We start from the raw sequence: 18,936 nt of genomic DNA, 5'->3' as shown, positions 1-18,936 counted from the left end.
AAAACTGACTTCCGAGATAATTTGAAGAGTTTTGATACTCATATTGCTAGGACATTATTAAAATTTACAAATCATACCCTAGTACAGGAACATTACCCCGGAAAATCCGGATTACCAAGCACCAGATCAATTCATCCGGTTCGATTTGACAAATCAAAAAGTGGACGAGTTCCTGAATCCAAAAAATCTAAAAGTGTCTAAATCGGATAAAGGAAGCCATAGTTATGAGCATTTCAGTTTGTGGGTACCCGGGTACCCACGTTGGCATGTTAAAGGTGTTTTTTTGTTGGACACATAACAGTTAAAAAGTTCCGTATGTAACGTTAAGCATAGGGTTGCCACCTCTGGAGAGGCTTTGACCCGGAGATTTTCACTGATCTGGGGGTTGGTGGATTTTGACTGGAACGAGACAGAAATTGGAATCAAAGCGAGCTCGGCATTTTAGAGCATTTTAATAGCTTTTTATTAATACGTTAAAGTAAAGTTGTAAATTTTTCACGCTTGAGGACGGTTTTATTGGTTTAATGTGGTGGAGTATTTCGCTTCTCCGACTAAGTGCCAAGAATACAAAAGCACCAGACTCTCACTGTGGAGGATAAGTCGAACGAGCATTGCTTTCCTAGACAACTAACAGGAAAAGGAGAGCAAAGGAGAGCAGAGTTGCGGCATCCCATTTTTCATTTCGCAACAAAGAGATCAAACTCACCTCCCTAGCCCAGTTAAGGATCGCTGCCGGAGGAGCAACAACACCGGATGAACTCGTTTGATGTTGACCTAGCCAGTTGGATTAGAACAAATCTGCCAGACCTTAATGCAGCTGGTGATCTCACTACGGCTGAAATGATTTGGTAAAATTGCAGCAAAATAACTTTTTTACGCCATTTTGAGCGACTTAGTGGAATACAACATTTCAATTGTAGCACATAGCGAAATATTACTTTCCTTAACCCTCCGGAAGTCGTGCATATAACCTACCGAACGAGCAGCCGCTGGTACCCTAAAACGATTGAAACGAAGGGTTAGTCGGGCCAAATTAATCTGACCCATGTCGGCGTAACGAGCAAGTGAAACAGGATAGCGGACACAGCGTAGTGGGTTTCGGATTAAGGTTGGTGAATTAAAAAAAAAACACACGAGCTAACTTTACAGCTATTTAATCGGAGTTAACGTTAAACGTGTTGACGCGGTTAAAAGGTTTAATTTAGATTTATGTTGAGAAAAACTTAGAGGGGTCGGGTGATGCACCAAGCATTACTATCCACCGGGGGTGGATGGATGCACAACACAAAGTGTAGGAGGTAATTATCGATTTCAACACTTCTCCTCGATGAGAAACCTCCTTACTCAATCCACTTCATTGTTCCAGTCCCAACATCTCGCAGAATCGCTTATGTTTCAGCGGTCCCAACGGTTTAGTCATTATGTCAGCTGCCATCTCCTCAGTCGGACAGTATTCCAACATGATTGATCTGCAGTTAACCCTCTCGCATAATAGTTGGCCCCTCCTGACACTCACCGAAGTCTGACAACAGATGTCTCAACCAAGTCGCCTCCTGGCACGCCTCACTAAGGGCAACATACTCTGCCTCCGTAGATGAAAGGGTGACGCTTGATTGGCCACGACTTGCCCACGATATCGTCGCTCCGCCAAACATGAAGGCGAATCCCAATATTGATCGTCGACTGTCTAGATCACCAGCCCAATCGGCGTCAGAAAAACCTAACAGTTGCTGATTTTTGTTGCCACCCAATCGCAAACTGTATGCTGCTGTTCCTTTGAGATATCTCATCACCCTTTTAGCCGTCATTCAGTCTTGTTCCGTTGGTGCAGCAAATTTTCTTCCGAGAATTGCTGCGCTATTTGCAATATCCGGACGAGCCACAACAGATAGATATAATATGCTTCCAACGACACTTCTGTATTTAGAAACATCCTTCAGTAGTTCACTGTTGTCCACAGCTTTAATGTAGTTCGGGTCCAGCGGCGACTTGTTCGATTTGGCTTCACTCATACTTTGATCCTCGAGTAGCTTGTTGATATAGCTCTGAAGACGAATCGTATACGTATCATTGTCACGGCGTACTTCCATACCAAGGAAGTGACGCACATCCCCAAGACGCGTCAGCTCAAATTCACGACTCAGACCATTCGTAATTTCTTCCAGCTCGGTGACACATGTCGAAGCGATTAGCATGTCGTCGACGTACACAACTAAAAACACTTGAGTAGACTCGGAACCTCTTATATACAGACAAGCATCAGCTGATGATTGCTTAAATTGTAGTTTTGTTAAAACCTCGTGAAATTTCTTATGTCAGCCACGTGCTGACTGACGCAGGCCGTAGATGCTCTTCAGCAGCCTGCACACATAGCTTTCTTTGCCTGGCACTTCGTATCCCGGCGGCTGGCGCATGAAGACCTCTTCTTCCAACAAACCGTAAAGATACGCTGTCTTAATGTCCAAATGAGTCACTGTCATTTTTCGCTTAGACGCCACAGCCAACAATGTGCGGAAAGTTGCGTGTCTTGTCACCGGAGCAAACACATCCTCGTAGTCTTCGCCGAATCTCTGCGAAAATCCTTGGGCTACTATTCTTGCTTTGTATTTTGCTACAGTTCCAGTTTCATCGCGCCTCAGTTTGTAGACCCACTTCGATCCTACAACTTTACGACCTTTTGGAAGCGGCACGAGCTCCCACGTTTGATTTCGCTTGTGGGATCGCATCTCGTCCTCCATAGCTCCCGCCATTCAGCAATCTCCAATGCCTCACGAACATTTAGTGGTTCATCTGTGGCGCACGCCGCGGTTTCCTCCGCGTAATCGAGAATATAATCTTCTAAATTTCGTGATGTCTTACCCATTGTCTGTCGTTTCGAGCGACGAACATCTTACGCCTGAGTGGGCCTCTCGTCTTCGGCCTCGAAGAACTCTGCGTCTGAGTCAGGCGTGTCCCCGCCTTCGATCTTAAGAAGATCTCTCTCCTCCTCAACGACTACTCTACACTCTCCGCTTGCTTCACTGTTCAACGGTACATCGATCAATGAAGAACTATTCCCTAACTCAATAAAGCGCGCATAGCGACTGATAGCAATGGAATCATTATTGCAATCAACGAATCTGTAGGCCTTATGGTCCATTGACTAACCTACAAATCGCAGTTTCTTCGACTTACTATCCAGCTTACTTCTCCTCTGATCGTGTACGTGCACATATGCCTCAGCCCCAAACGCTTGCGTCCCCACCATAGTTCATAGGGTTTTTGTAATATATCTTGAGGGTAAACGATTTTGCAAACACGTTGCGGTGAGAACCGCTTCTCCCCAGTAACGCTTCTCCATGCCTGAGTCGATCAGCATGCAAGTGGCCATTTCCGTGATTGATTAATTTGCTGGGGAGTGTAGGGCGTGGTGTATTGTGGCTTGATTCCTTCTGCACGGTAGAAATTCTTCAGCTCGTTGTTACAAAATTCGCCCCCACCGTCGGAACGAATGACACTGGGTTTACGTTGAAATAGGTTCTCCGTCCATCGAACATAATCTTTGATTATCTGCGTTGCCTCCGATTTGTGCTTCAATAAATATGTGACCGTAAAGCGACTATAATCGTCAATTAAATGCATGACGTAACGATTAGCGCTTGGTGTTGCGGTTTTCATCGGACCACACAAATCGGTATGCACGATGTCAAGGATTCTTTCTGATTTGCGCTCAACCACAGCGGAAAAAGGAAGTCTGGCAGATTTGCACTCCAAACAACATTCACAAACAATGCGCAAGTCACAATCACCCACCTTTATACCCGTTGCAAGGTTTTCTTTGGCTCATCAAAGAAAACCTTGCAACGGGTATAAAGGAGGTTCAGCAGCTGCCCAGTCACGGTGACCGAAACGCCGGTGCCACTGATGCTGGCAGTTCTCGTGATGCTCACCTGTTTTCGCCTTGTTAGAAGCTTCCGCAATCCGTAGGTAGTATAAACCACCATAACGACATCCAGTCGCCGCGATTATTCCTTCTGCATTCGCAATCCGACAGCCTTCGCCATCGAAATTAACAGTGAGATTCTTTTTCGCCAACTTGGCCACTGAGATTAGATTGGTGGATAGCCCCGGGACAAGCTTTACACCTTTCACGTCAATTTTTACAATGCTCCCAGAACCGATCACTCCATTCAGCACTCCACAGCCCTCTCCGAGGATCTGCGTCTTTTACCCGTCAGCGAGCGTGATCCACCCGCCGTTGAATTCACTTAATGAATCAAAAAATTCACGACTGTTCATCATATGGGCACTTGCCCCATTGTCAATCACCCACGCTGATGGCTGCACACTTTCACTGCCTGTGAAGGCTACACTTCTCAAGTCGTCTTGAGCGGTTTTTGCTTTTGGATTTTCCTTTTCAGTTCCACTTTTTGCCTTCTGCGAGGCTTTAAACTTTCGGTAATCGCGTCGCAAATGACCGGAGCGCTTGCAGAAATGACACACGCTAGTTTCCTTTTGCTTGCTGTCCACCGATCGCATCGCCTTTTCGACTTTTGATCCAGCGCCCTCTCGCTCCAAACGATGATGAAATTCATCCATCAGTTTGGCTTTGACTATGTCCAGGGAAATATCATCGTCTTCGCGGCTGTCCAGAGCCGAAACAACGCTATCAAACGAAGGGGGAAGGCTTCTCAAAAGCATGCACACCTTCGTGTCTTTATCTAACTCGGTACCGGTGGCATCCAGACGGTCAAACAGCTCATCGATCTCACGTAAATGATCTTCCAGATTCCCGCGCTCGGCAAGTTCACTGAGCATAACTTTTTCAATAATGAAACTCTTACCGATCGCGTCGTCTTCTGATGGTAAGATTTCAAAGCACTAAACACACTGTGAGCATCAACACAATTTTTCACTAGCGATAATTGGCTGTCTTCCAACAACAGCACCAACGTTGCTTTAGCCTTCCGATCGGCATTCCGCCACTCATCGTCCCGATCTTCCTCGTCAGGGACGGGTTCGCCTACTACTGTCCACAGATCCTCTCGTTGCAGCAGCATTTCTACGCGAACTTTCCAGGTTTGCCAATTTGTCCCACTCGTCTTGGGAATAGCAAATCCGGCGTCAACCATCTTGGCAAAACAATACCGTTATCGTGCACAAGCAAAACTTTCCAAGAGAAAACTTTTCACAGCTAGCGTGCTTGCTCCTCCATCAACAGTGCACTAATACAAACAAAAACGTTCTCGAACCATCGCGTTATTGCGTCACCTTCGAACGAACAAATTTCACCGATTCCACAGAATTCCGAAAGCTTCCTGGGCCCATAACCTGTCGGCGTAACGAGCAGGTGAAACAGGACAGCGGACACAGCGTAGTGGGTTTCGGATTAAGGTTGGTGAATTGAAAAAAAAACGCGAGCTAACTTTACAGCTTTTTTAATTTAATCGGAGTTAATGTTAAACGTGTTGACGCGGTAAAAAGTGTCATTTAAATTTATGTTGAGAACAACTTCGAGGGGTCGAGTGATGCACAACACAAAGTATAGGAGGTAATTATCGATTTCAACAACCCAGAGTAATAGTTGACTTAGACTTTTTAAATATTTTGTAAAGAATCAATCAATTCCAAACAAATTGAGCCTATGTTTCTTCCCACCAAATCCGGAGAAATTGATGTAAAACCCGGAGACCCGGAGATCACTCCCGAAAACCGGAGTCTCCGGGTCAAACCCGGAAGGGTGGCAACACTAGAAGCAACTTAAAAAAGCGCACGTTACAGACCTCTTTGCAACTTAACAGTTCAAGAGGAGTTCCGGGTAGTACACACAATCTACTTCTAGGAGAATGACCAATGCGGTAAAGCCTGCAATTACATAAAAAAAAGAACGTACGAAGTTGACCATCTACAAGACGCTGATTAGACCGGTAGTTCTCTACGGGCACGAGACCTGGACCATGCTCGTGGAGGACCAACGCGCACTTGGTGTCTTCGAACGGAAAGTGCTGCGTACCATCTACGGTGGAGTGCAGATGGAAGACGGCACATGGAGACGGCGAATGAACCATGAGTTGCATCAGCTGTTGGGGGAGCCGCCCATCTGTCATACCGCGAAAATCGGACGACTACGGTGGGCCGGGCACGTAGCCAGAATGTCGGACAATAGCCCGGTGAAAACGGTTCTCAATTGCAATCCGACCGGTACAAGAAGACGTGGCGCGCAGCGAGCACGATGGATCGACCAGGTGGAAGACGATTTGCGGACCCTTCGCAGACTGCGTGGCTGGCGACGCGCGGCCATGGACCGAATGGAATGGAGGAATCTTTTGTATACGGCACAGGCCACTTCGGCCTTAATATGTTAATAAATAAATAAATAAATACATAAAAAAATCAATAAGTTTCATCCGTATACACCACATCTATAAAAAAAATCCTGAAACTGAATGGATTGTAATGATGACGCTTGAAAAAGTATAAACGATACTGAACTGAAAAAAAAATCTGAAACTAATTGGTTCCGTTATTGGGACTTGACGAGTCTCAGCAAAATTTTATTGAGATGAAATGTCAGAAAAATATTTCGAAAAGTCAATTAATCGAAACTTTCAAAATTATTAAATAGATGTCCCCACAAAGAGATTGTCAAAGTCGAAATCTGAGTTAAGCGAGCATTATGCAAACCGAATTAGACACGTAAAAAGGGAAAGCAGCCCCACTGAAGGTCGTCCAACACGGAACATACATTTTTGCCAAGCCCTGTGCGGATACCATTTAAAATGTTAGCTGACTGAAGCTAGGGATCGAACTGGTGATTACACCGTCGATCTCAACTTTGTGGGCGGTTATGTAGAGGCGACAGTCGTTCATAAAATCCTTGTCGCCAGTAATGTCAATTGACTGCTTTAGACAAGATAACACAATTCTGAGAAGATCTGGGCGAACTTTCTAGATATTTGCTATTCAGTAGATGATCTGTGGTCCGAGATAACATTAGATATGGCCGACTGAGTTCGAAGTCGGAATCGTTGATGACGAAACTTGTTCGACATCTATTTTACCATCAGCTAAGTCTTTTTCAGGAGAGATGATTTATGCGAAGGAAGAGACTGAAATTGCGGAGGATAAGGAATTGGAAAATCAGTAATAGAATAGTAAAGCAAATAAGCGCTTACCTTTCTTAACCATACACACAGAAAAGAGATTTGAAGGTTCAATAAAAATATGAATTAAAATCAATACATAAAATTATTGGTCCGGAGACAATCCATTTATTTATTGAATTCAATAAAAAAATTATTGTTTCAATAAAAAAAGTTACTGTTCCATTTCTTAATAAATATTTTATCGAAATTAAAACAAAATTACTGAAACGTTTTTCGCTGTTTTTTCCAAGCTTCCAATCACCGTAAATAAATATAATGGAACACATATACAAATAAGTTCTTCGGATTTTTGTATAGCAAATTCCTCAACAAATTGTCTGCTCAGTAATCGATCTGTACGTACTGTTTCTCGGAAAATACCCCATCAGTCGCCTTCAAACACCTAGCATCAACTGATTTCACCAAATCCCCTGAATAAATGCTCCGTCCGTCGCCTTCAAACACCGCAATGATAATATTACCAACAAATCTGCAGCGAACTTATCTTTAGTGTTATGTTGGTGCGGAATATTAATGACTTTTCCCGAAATTGGCTAGACAATATCGGTTTTCCGCGTTGCTTTCGAAAGATTTTCTGAAATTAGCTTCCGTTTTTTTTATAAAAAATTGTCCCAGGAAATAACAACTGCAATGGACGTCATTTCCAACAATTTTTAACCAAAACTGCATGCAAAAATTCTTGTTCCCTATAAATGAGGAAACAGCGTTCTGCATTGTGTTGAATCACTCGTTTCAAATTACGGAGAGGTTTGAGAAGATTCTTATGCTCAGGTGCTCGTGTAGTGTAAATGCGTCCGATGAATCGCGACGTCTCTTCGAATCAGAGTGAATAGAGATCAAAATATTTAAAAAAAAAACGGATACGCTTAATGCGCAGCCGGGGTCAGGGGTGCCAACCTTCCAGATTTATCTGGATTCTTCCAGATTTTTAAGCGTCGTCCAGACCTACAGATTTATGTTTTTCTGATCCAGATTTCAGCAAATTTATCCAGACAATTGGAAAAATAACAAAATGAGATACAAGAATGCATCGTTGATTTTTAAACCACCTTTTCGAGCTACGATTTTGAAAACAAAACTTTTTAGAATAGCTGGAAACACAAAATGGCAAAGTATTTGTTCGCTAAAAGCGAATTAATTTTGTTGATTTTGCATCAGCTGGAAATTTCAACAATCCAAGATGCTGAAAGCTCACATCGTCAAATTCAATCCTCAAGCTTTTTCGAAAAAATTAGGCCATCCGGACAATTCCAGACTTTTTCGAAAATTATTACAGACTTCTGGGAAAAACACTTGGCATCCCTGGCCGGGGTAGAACTCTACGTGTTGATTCTGTAGTCAGATGCCCCAACACAGTAAACCATGCGCGGCAGTGAGAGAAAATTGATCTACTGCAATAGGCACTAGCACACAGTCAACTTATGCTAAGCCACAAATGGTTACTAAACCAATAATTGTCAATAACCAATTGAAAAACATTCACTCAACAAAGACTGTGTCTAATGCCTACAAATCAACAACCAGCACAACCAACAAAGAAGCCAACACCAAAGAAGGCTAGTGCTTTGTAATAACAACGAATCAACAAGAACATACGACCGTGAACAACAAGAAAGCAGTGGCTTTTAGCTTCACATTGTAAAAACATAAGAGGCCCACGGGTCAGTCAAGCTTATGCATTGAGTCGTGCAAATGAATTCTTATGGAAAACCTGTTTTAATCCACCTAGTGGTGCAATTGTGCCTTTCTTCTTTATTCAACCTTGCGGAATTATCGATAGTGGACCAGATATTACAAGAATCTTTGTTTCACCATCAGTGATCTAGGCCAGCGAATCGAAGTAATTTGAATATCATTTCAATAGATTTTTAACCTCTGAGGTATTACGATTGTAACGGTTTATATGGGAAGTTCCTGTATGACCTTACTAACCAACCAATAACTCCGGAACCAAAAGTCAGATCTGAATAAAATTCAATAGCAGTGGGGATGTCGTACCATTCATTTGAAATCAATTTTGTAAAAATCGGACGAGACTTCACTGAGAAAGAAGTGTGATATTAGCTTAGCAACTTAGCAATTCCCCGGAGCTTTTCTGAAGCCACCTTCTCTCCAGTTTCATCACATCAGGAACAGTAGTGCTCACGTTCAATATGGTAAGAAAAACGCTTTAAAAATAAAGATCAATTTTTGTGAAAAACATTCGTTTAAAGACATCTAGGTGTTGAAATCATAATCAAGATATATTTTTAAATGATTACATGGTTTTCGTAGATTGTCAGTGTTATGTCAGCCTTATTACAATTCACGATCAAATGGAACAGACTAATGAACCCTTGTAATATGCAGTTCTGATTTCAATTGATGTAGTTTATATCACGTGGTTAAAAATAATTCGTTTTCCCAATTAAGAAAAAGATTCAGCTTGTGACATGTAATATTTAAAAACAGTTCTGGCTGGCACTCATGAATTTTTACACAGTAGTATTTGTGGGTTATCTCCCAGATTCCAAATTCGAATTATTGTTTGATGGACTTTTCAGTGATAATAAATTTATCTCCGGTAGTAAATATCAGGCGGTCTTGAAACTGTGGCGTTCACTGTCCCGAGTCGTTTTTAACCCCTTCATGTATATGTTGTTTATAAACAACAACGTTTATAAACAGTTATAACTTTTGATTTAAACCAGATGTGCTCACAAAACAAGTAAAGCTAATAAATGTGACTGTTACCTTTCTTTTGAGCACTAACAATTACAAGTATCAGCTCTAGAACTGACGTAATTGCAATTAATCTGATTAGATTGCGTTGGAGCAGTGCTGCCAGGAACGATTTACGTAGCCAACGAAAAAAATGCATATATGTTCTTTATTTTGCAATATTATTGAAAACTGATAAAACCTATGAATGTAGACTATTTTCGACTATTGAGCATTGGAAGATAAAATTTGAGCAGCTTCTAGCATTGCGAGGGAAGCGGCTGTCTTTATGATAAGAGATTTTTCGTATTTCTTGACACCACCGATTTCAAGGAAAAATAGTTTTGAAACTTTATTTGCATTAGAAAAAAGTTGGGCATGAAAGGGATAAGTTTGCGATGGGATACCTTAGAATTCTTAAGTTTGATTTTTTTTTTGTGTTATGAGTTCATCTCGTCAGTAACTAGCACCAACTGGGTATCTAGCTAGACGATGTATCTAAACTAGTATCCAAATTAGCACTAGTTAGACATAAAATAATTCCAGAAAGTGCACATGACACATGTGAACGCCTAAGACTTGTCTCGGGTGATGTCCCAGGAAACAAATGCAGAAGCTCTGGTTTGCTGACGAAAACTAACTCTTGTCTTTTGGCTAGGGAGCCAAACGCCTGGCATTATGCGATATTAATTTCCAAAAGGGAAAATTGGATTCAACCAATTTGCGCATTAAGGGCACATAACCTAACTTAAATTATGTTTAATATTTTTGAGTATTTCGAACCGATGTGTTTTTTTTTCATTGCGTTGGCATGACTAAATTTTCTGGTTATGTTGATTTATAGAAAGAAATATCATCAAATTTACAGAATATGAAAATTACTCGTTAAAATGTATTTCTGAAGAATTTGTTTATTCTGCTTCATTCGGAGACATACATTTTCTAGTGGATTGCATTAATAGTGAGAAAAACCCAAAAAATCTAATGATAGTATGAACAAACAAAATCCAAAATAGACAATTCAATAGTAATTCTTCAAAAGGGCTAATGAGACTTTTGTAAACAAACTTATTTCGCTCATTATTCCGCTACCGAGTTGAATTTCATGAAAAATACACATGAATCAACATCTTTATCCTTGGTAGAATCAATTTCAAATGTTTTCTGTGTTGAAATGATAACAAATTAGGAGAAATCAGCAAAACAAAAGTTTGTTTACAAATCTTATTAGCCCTATTCAAATGTTGATATGGAATTATGAAGTGTTCTGTGTCAATTTTGTTGTAGAAAATATACCTATAAATCTATATATATATATATATATATATATATATATATATATATATATATATATATATATATATATATATATATATATATATATATATATATATATATATATATATATATATATATATATATATATATATAAAAGTCAATATTTGTATGTATATGATTTATAGACTCCTAAACGGCTTAACCGATTGCCGTAAAAATTTGTATATAATAGGCGTTTGCTAAGGAGCGTGTTTGAGTGCTATTGGTTGGGGATTATTTGCCCGCCAGATGGCGCTTCGGAACAAATTGTGTTTTGCTCCTATTTCGATGAAAGTCGCAGCAACGCGCGATGGGTATTAGCTAGTATAATATAAAACTTAGTAAAAATTAGTAAAAACTTCTGCGATAGACTTCTAAACTAGTGATGTTCGCCCATCTATCAAAGAATTGGCATTTGTTGAAATGAAATATGCAGGCATTGTATTGCGCACTTCCCACCAACCTGGACTCCGCACTTTGAAAGTGCGAGTAATCAAACTGCTACTGAAAACTGCGAGCTGTCAAAACACATGTATTTAAAGTGATAGAGATTGTACTTTCATAGACAGACCAATCGAACTAACCAGTCTTTGAGAAGAATTCAATAGAAGAATAGTAAGTGCGCAGTGCGGTTATAATCCAGTTTTTAGTGCCACAAGCACTGCTGCTCCTTAAAATTATACGCCAATGAGATTGGCTTATCCTCACTAAGTTTATAAAGGACATGAAAATATCAGCGCCGCCTAAGGTTGGAACCTTTGGCGAGGGCCAACCCGGCTAACTGCACGCTACGGGTCTGCTCATAATTTATCTTTGCATTTGACATTAATCCGGTTTAAACATAACTGAAATCAGCAGTACTAGAATCACAGAGAATCTAAGTGCTAGAATGTTCTACTTGTAATCGGTATATTAATCCAAGAATGTTCTTCAAAATATTTTTCAAAATAAATAACCTGTCAATGGCCCTCGTTCCAGAAGGGTTCGAAACGATTTTCTTCGTATTGAGTGTTTTTAACAAGTCTCGTGTTCGATTGGAATGACATTTACAGATAAATAAGAAGAATAAGATAGAGATAGCGAGTCTTTATCCAGAGGGATTCAGCGTCTTTAATGGGGTCAGCATTGCAGACAGCTATCATCGCGGGAACCCTAAAACCCCATGCGTAAAGAAGGTTCTAAGGCCACTCTATTATAGTCTAGGGTTATTCGTAGTTTACAGATTATTTACAGTTCTGACACGTGATGTTCTGATTGTCATATGTACACAACGTAGTCTCTGCATATACCGATCTAGGTGCCAGAATGTAGAGCAGCCTGTTGGATAGTCACATGATTTACACTGACTAGTAGTCTAACGCCTCACTTCCAGTTATACTCCTGTTACAACACATAACTATTTTATTAGAAATTTTAGGAAATGTTTCCCTTTCTGATGATCATTACCGGAAAGATAAACACAATTTGAGTTATGCTAAACCTAACTTACCCTTTCCTTTCAGGTATCAAATTCCTGTGCTCCGAGGTGATAGCTCCAATCCGGTCCGAGGTGGACGACATCTCGTTGTTCATCATCAACTTCGAGGACCTGACCAACCCGACCACCCCGGAGCTGCTCGAGCCGGTTAAGCTCAGCAAATGTAAGTACCGCCGTGCTGTTCGCTTTTCGGCCGAATTAATACCGCCAAAATATGTAGGCTCAGTTCCGTTTCTTTCAGTTGATCGCGCGCGAGCTAGCTTTCGACAATCGTTCCGAATCGGACACATCGCCCTGCGGGATCGGGGTCTCCGGCTGGCCGGGTACCTGACGCCGCCGTCCGATGCGACCCAGGAGGAGGAGGAAGTGGGGATCAACAAAAGTGCCATCGAAAGGTATTTTTCGTTATCTATTGTCGCGACTGATGACGAAACTAGTGAAGGTCGGATCAATGGAACTGAGGAGACTCTATTTTGGATCGTTTGCAATCGTTTTCAGCTGTCCAAAACTGACGTGTTGCCGTACAATGTCGGGGCTCACGCTATGCTAAAAAATCTGTTTATCTCTTGTTCTGAGTGTCTCTAGACGAAACTAATCATCTCTTTCATCTGCTAGGGGGTTTTGCAGCGACAGGCTCAGTCAGACGACGGTGCTCAAAGTGGAAACGAACATCTGGACGCCCATGTCGACGCCGGCTCTGACGAGGACGAAAGAGTTGGAAGGCATGCAGCCCGATATCGATACGCTCAGTGGACCAGGAGAAATTGTGATAACCTCGCCGGTGGTAAATAAATAAAAAGAAACCCAATTTATTTAAGATTTTCATGGTTTTTTTCACTTTTAGGCGGCAATAGCGGAAGTGACACCCAGCGAACTTCCAGCGTCCATCACCGACATCAAACCAGAGTTTCAGCAAACCAAAAGTTTAGACTTTGATATACAATCAAAACGTAGGTATAGTCGGACAAATTAGTCGCTTGCACTGAGCATAACAGATATATAAAAAAAACATACACAAACACACCATTTCTAACCACCATAATCTGTTGCTATTGTTGATTTCAGTTGTACTTTTGAAGGTTTCGTTTTTGTTGGACCTTTCCTATATTAACCCGCCCGCCGAGTTGAAGCACACACATTTTGCACCGATGTGTGATTTTCTCAGTTTGTTTTTGTTTTTTGATTTTGAAAATTTTAACTTTTACCTTTGTTGGGTTCCACCGAGTTTATTGGTTCGCCTGTTTCAGTTCAAATATCATCAACAAAAAAAAACAGCAAAAGAAAAGTTGTCCCTCCCCGCCCTATTTGGTTCCGATAACTAATAACAAACTGAAATGTTTGCTGAATAGCAAGTGAGACTGACAAGCTTTTCGTATGTATCTTTAGTGCTGCATTTTGGCAAGCAAACGCCTAAAAAATGTAATAAACTTTCTTATTTACTGTTCTTATTTGTGCTACCGTCGACTTTGTTGTCCCCGTTTGGTTTTCTTGTGTCTTATTTCTGTTTTATTTTCGGTTTTGGGTTTCTTTTTAACGCTAATGATTGTTGTGTAGTTTCGATGTTGTTTTCAATAATTAGGCATTCCAGGAAGCTTGTGATCAGTTGATTTTTTTTTAATTTATATCATCTGACGTTTCTTATTCTTCCGGTGACATTAGTGATACCAAAAATAAGCCGTCAAATCGTTTGTCAACTCAACTGTGACTTGTCAAACAAGCGTCTCGTGGAATGTCCAATTATCTGGTTGAACTGTTTTTTTTTTATTTCAATGTAATAATCTTATGCACTACCCAACTATCTGTGTGCGCATGTGTGGTGAATTTCTGAGTGGCAACTAGCGTTTTTCGGGTGTTTTCGAAAATGATTCGTACATTAAGTGATGTTTACTGTACGCACCCCTTTTCCTAAGTCCAAAAGTTTTGTTTTGTTTTCAAATTTCCCGAATAAACGATTTGTTTGCCTTCAAACGTCAGAACGGATAAATAACAGTGCAGCAATTCTTTTTAATTTCTGATTTGTTCCAATTATAAATTATATTTGGCAACACAATGTTTTCGTTAAAATTCATATCATTTTTTTTTATCAAAAGCCTATTTTTGGGGAGATCGAAATAATATAAGGTTCATCATAATTCTAGACAAATATCAACTTACTAGGCAAATGAAAGTCTCTCTTTGTTTACTTTTTTTCTTCCGTCAATAATTCGGCTGATTTTATGTCTGCTGCTGAACTGTTAGCATAAAATGCTAGACGAAATCAGATTCTTTCGGTATGTACTGAAACAATGTTGGAATGATTTGTCATGGCATCTAGAAAAACTCATAGTTAGAGAACTGCGGAGAAAAAAACAGCACTTTTGGCAACGTATAACCCGGCATTGTATGGCAACACGTCCAATGTTATAAGGATAGGCAATGTTCGATTGGATTCGTTTTTTGACAGCTAAACGCGAATGCAATCGACCCAAAATGGAGTCTCCGCAGTTCTAGAGTTTTTCTAATGGCATCATAATATATAATCAATTCAGAAAGTAAACACAGAGACTCTCAATTGCACTTAGGCCCTTTTCACATGTTTGTCTAGATGTATTATGTGTGTACTGAACAGAGTTAAAAATATTCAAATTCATTGAATGAAAATTGATCATATTCAGCCGCATTCATTTTCAATATTCAGTGACGCAGCTGAAAACGTCAAACGAACAAACCACCCATTCATCTATGCAGATTTTCATTCGTCTCCGATTATTACACGAAGCGAACGTGCAGCAACGAATCAAACGCATCAAAGTAGGCCTTGACACAATGTAAGCGATGACAATTGTTGTTTTATATGCTTTACCGGCATTTGAAAACATTTTCCTAGATAATTAGTGAAATGAATATATTGTACGATATTCAACTGAATGAATAACATGGATATTTGAATGAATATTTTTTCTATTTACCGCGAGTAGCATCAGGTTCATTTTCAGCCGTCAAAAAAGAGCTTCGATTATTTTTAACTCTGGTACTGAATGAAACGTTTAGGCACGGCGCTGGCTCATGAGGTGATTGTGTCCTGGCTGTAACAAATCTTTCCAGTCAATGCGAATGTCTCACGCTTAGCTACAGGGTTGCCAAAATTAAATCTGTATTTTTATCCTTAAAAATCTTTTCATCTGTATTTATTCTTCAAAAAATCTGTGTCGATATCTGTATCGAATCAGTTGAGTCGTTTAACTTGGATTTTGCTGGATTATCTATCGAAGATATTAATTCCTGTGGTTTAAATCAGTCAAGCAAGGACCTGTCTACGTCTTCATAAAAAACACTACAAATCGTTCTGATATTTTATATCCAGAAACTTTAACTTTACCGATGTGCACAATGGAAAAATAAATTTCTTCTTCATTTAAATACTTTTGTTGATGTATAATGTTATATACATTAGGTCGACCCATGTAGCTATCGAATTTTCGGACAAAAAATTGAGAATTAACAAAGTCACAGAGCATTACAATTAACGTTTTTGGAAATAGACTTCAGCCAGGCGTTTGCTGGGTGTTAACCTGAGTGTATTACAAACCTTTACCTTTCAGAATGTGCGACCACTCTCAAAAGTAAAAATATATTTTAATATAGAGGGCTAAGCTGAGAGAGACACAGAGGATGTATTACTGAAACAGAAAAAAATATTTCAAAAAATAGTTTTTGTAACATCATTTCTCAAAAATCTGTATATCTGTACATACACACAAAAATCTGTATATCTGCACATACAGATTCTTGGTCTGAAAATGGCTGAAAAATCTGTATAAATGCAGATTATTCTGTATTTTTGGTAACCCTGCTTAGCTATTTGTGCCCAGGCGACGACGTTTGGGTACAGCCGGAGACTAACAGCTTCGTCATTAGCAAAATCGCTATGAAACATTGCAATATGACGTCATCAGAGTAAAAATGCTCGAAAAATCACAGTTCAGTGAGCTTGTTTACATGTTGTTAGAATTTAAAAGCAATCGAACCAAGTTTTTTGTACTGGATGGAATCAAAAAGATTGTAAGTCCAAGTAAACAGGCTGTCTGAGTTGTCAGAAAAATGAGGTTCAATATTTACAAGTAATGTTCTATAATCAATACATATGTTCCAGTTCCAGGAGAAACTGTGAGTAGATAGGGCGAACAGGGAGAAAATAGTTCCTATATTCACTTTTTCTCTAGTATCTTCTGGTAGCAAACCGGATTAAAGGGTGTTGCGATCCAAAATTGGTCATACAAGAAACTTTTTATTAAAAAATCAAAAAATCATTTATCTTTTGCAAACTCAATTCATATAGAATAAAGAAAAAAATATTCACTCAAATTTCCTTTTTAGCGAATGCAAAGTGCCAGGCCTTTCATTTGACTCCTTTCCTCAAGTTTCACACAGCCTTCTTAGTCATTTTGCTCGCCGCAGAAAGCCAGTTTGCCTTGAACTGCATCTCTCTCACTGAAAACTGCCTTTCGTATCTTCTGGAGGTTCAACTTGACGATTGTCCAATATTTTTCTATTAGGCGAAGCTCTGGCATGCTCATGACCTTCGGCTGGGCATAACCTGGACGTTGTTCGCGGCATACCACTCCATGGTCTCTTTTCTGTGATGGCAAGAAAATGCGGCCAAAACAGAATTTTAGGAAAGGCAACAGACGTTGTTCCAAGCACTTTTGCACATAGATTTCCTGTTTGATGGTCCCGGTTGTAATGTAAACGTCACTCTTCATGCCACATGAACAGATGGCCTGCCACACAAGATATTTTTTTGCGAATTTTGACAGCTTACTGTTTGAAAATCTCGGCCACTTATCCTCTTCCAGTCGACGTATAATGGATGGAGAGATTGAGGTTCCGCTTGAAATAGCTGGCCACTCTTTTCGTAATTTTTGCGGGCTCCGGCTTTCTACTTTCCTTCGATCTAGCATTCCTGGCGGTTAACAGTCGTTTTCCGAACACTCTTATTAGGCAATCCATGAGACGTTTCTGATCAGCTGATTATTTCTTGTTTACTTCTTCTGACGTTACTCCGAGGGGTGCGACGCCCAACAATATCGTTGATTCGATCCAACATCAAACGAATCGGACTAACGAAAGATGTTTGTCGGACGAATTTTTCTGTTCGCAGGAGTAGACTTGTTGACAGAACCCACCGCTGAATTGTCAAATAAACGTCTAATGGATTGCCGAATTGCAACAATTTCGGCAAATTGGCTGCGAATAGTTTGGATTTTCGGGTTGCGCGGACACTAAACAGGTAGGGAAGTGGACTGTAGACGAAATGGACTCGGGGAACTCAAGATAACAAGGTAATGAAACACACCTCGTACCGACTGTTGGCAAATGTACTTATTACTCGGACTGTTACACGGAATGGAATTCAGATTGTTTTTTTTACAATTTCCTCTTCACTGCAGAACTGGTTGCAGCGTAGTTACGCCGGGTAAATATATTGCCCCCACTTGTACACTGTCAACACTCCTCAATATTTTTCTCCTCTCATACGCCCTATGGCTTCATTTTTATGGGACCGATTTGTTATCGTGGACAGTATTGGACTTGCAGCCAGTTGTGTCACCACTCCAATCAGCATCACAATATTAGGACGAATGACCTCTAGGTTAAAGCCCCAATAAACAAAAAAAGTATCATAGTATTCGGTCAAGCGTCACCGGATACCGAGAAAATGACCAATTTCCTCCCAACGACAACATGATTATCTTCCTCCGCAGCGTGCTTTCAACAGTTATAATTTCCTTATCGGTTACACCGGCAACGACCATCAGTTCTCAGTGACATTAGGTAGATGAGACCTCCTCCTGGCGACCGTTTGACGTATAAACAGGAACCCGATCTAGACTGATCGAGACCCAAATCCTTCAACAAATCACTGTTCGTAGTGTTCCAAATCCTTGCAGCCTGTTTAAGCCATACTGCCTAAGTTTCAATCGGCATACAAGTTTATCTTGCCCTTTAACGATGAATCCCTTCGGCTGCTGCATATAGATTTCTTGACATACGAGAGTCGTTCAATAAGTCCTTAGAAAAAGATAGAAATACACAGTTTTTTGAAAATTTTCATTTTTATTTCTCAACCTAATCTCCTTTCAGCTCTACACACTTTTACACCGATTTTCCAAATTTTTTAACCATTCCAAAAATATAATTTCGGAATTTGTTTGAGCAATGACTATAAAGTGAACCGTCATCCACCAACCCTATCTCTTCATTTCTGAATAGTGGTAGTGTATCCAGGTTTTGTCCACAGTGACATATCGACGAAGG

The 18,936-nt window shown here is 40.3% G+C and overlaps 1 protein-coding gene across 7 annotated transcripts in view; it reads left to right on the top strand.

Moving 5' to 3' along the window:
- Positions 1-18,936, top strand: part of LOC131693080 (potassium voltage-gated channel subfamily H member 6) — a 457,523-nt gene that overhangs the window by 166,596 nt on the left and 271,991 nt on the right. For 5 of the 7 annotated variants that reach the window (XM_058980603.1, XM_058980598.1, XM_058980600.1 and 2 more), the window contains exons 4-7: positions 12,665-12,802; positions 12,860-13,034; positions 13,255-13,423; positions 13,484-13,589. In XM_058980603.1, the coding sequence (XP_058836586.1) occupies positions 12,665-12,802; positions 12,860-13,034; positions 13,255-13,423; positions 13,484-13,589 (588 nt within the window). The remainder of the gene's footprint in view (positions 1-12,664; positions 12,803-12,859; positions 13,035-13,254; positions 13,424-13,483; positions 13,590-18,936) is intronic. The other 2 variants (XM_058980601.1, XM_058980599.1) reach the window with 2 other exon arrangements.

The sequence above is a fragment of the Topomyia yanbarensis genome, chromosome 3 (assembly GCF_030247195.1).
Source record: "Topomyia yanbarensis strain Yona2022 chromosome 3, ASM3024719v1, whole genome shotgun sequence".
Classification (NCBI taxonomy): Eukaryota; Metazoa; Arthropoda; class Insecta; order Diptera; family Culicidae; genus Topomyia; species Topomyia yanbarensis.
Note: the sequence above shows the minus strand (reverse complement) of the source record. Positions and strands in the feature narration are given on the sequence as shown.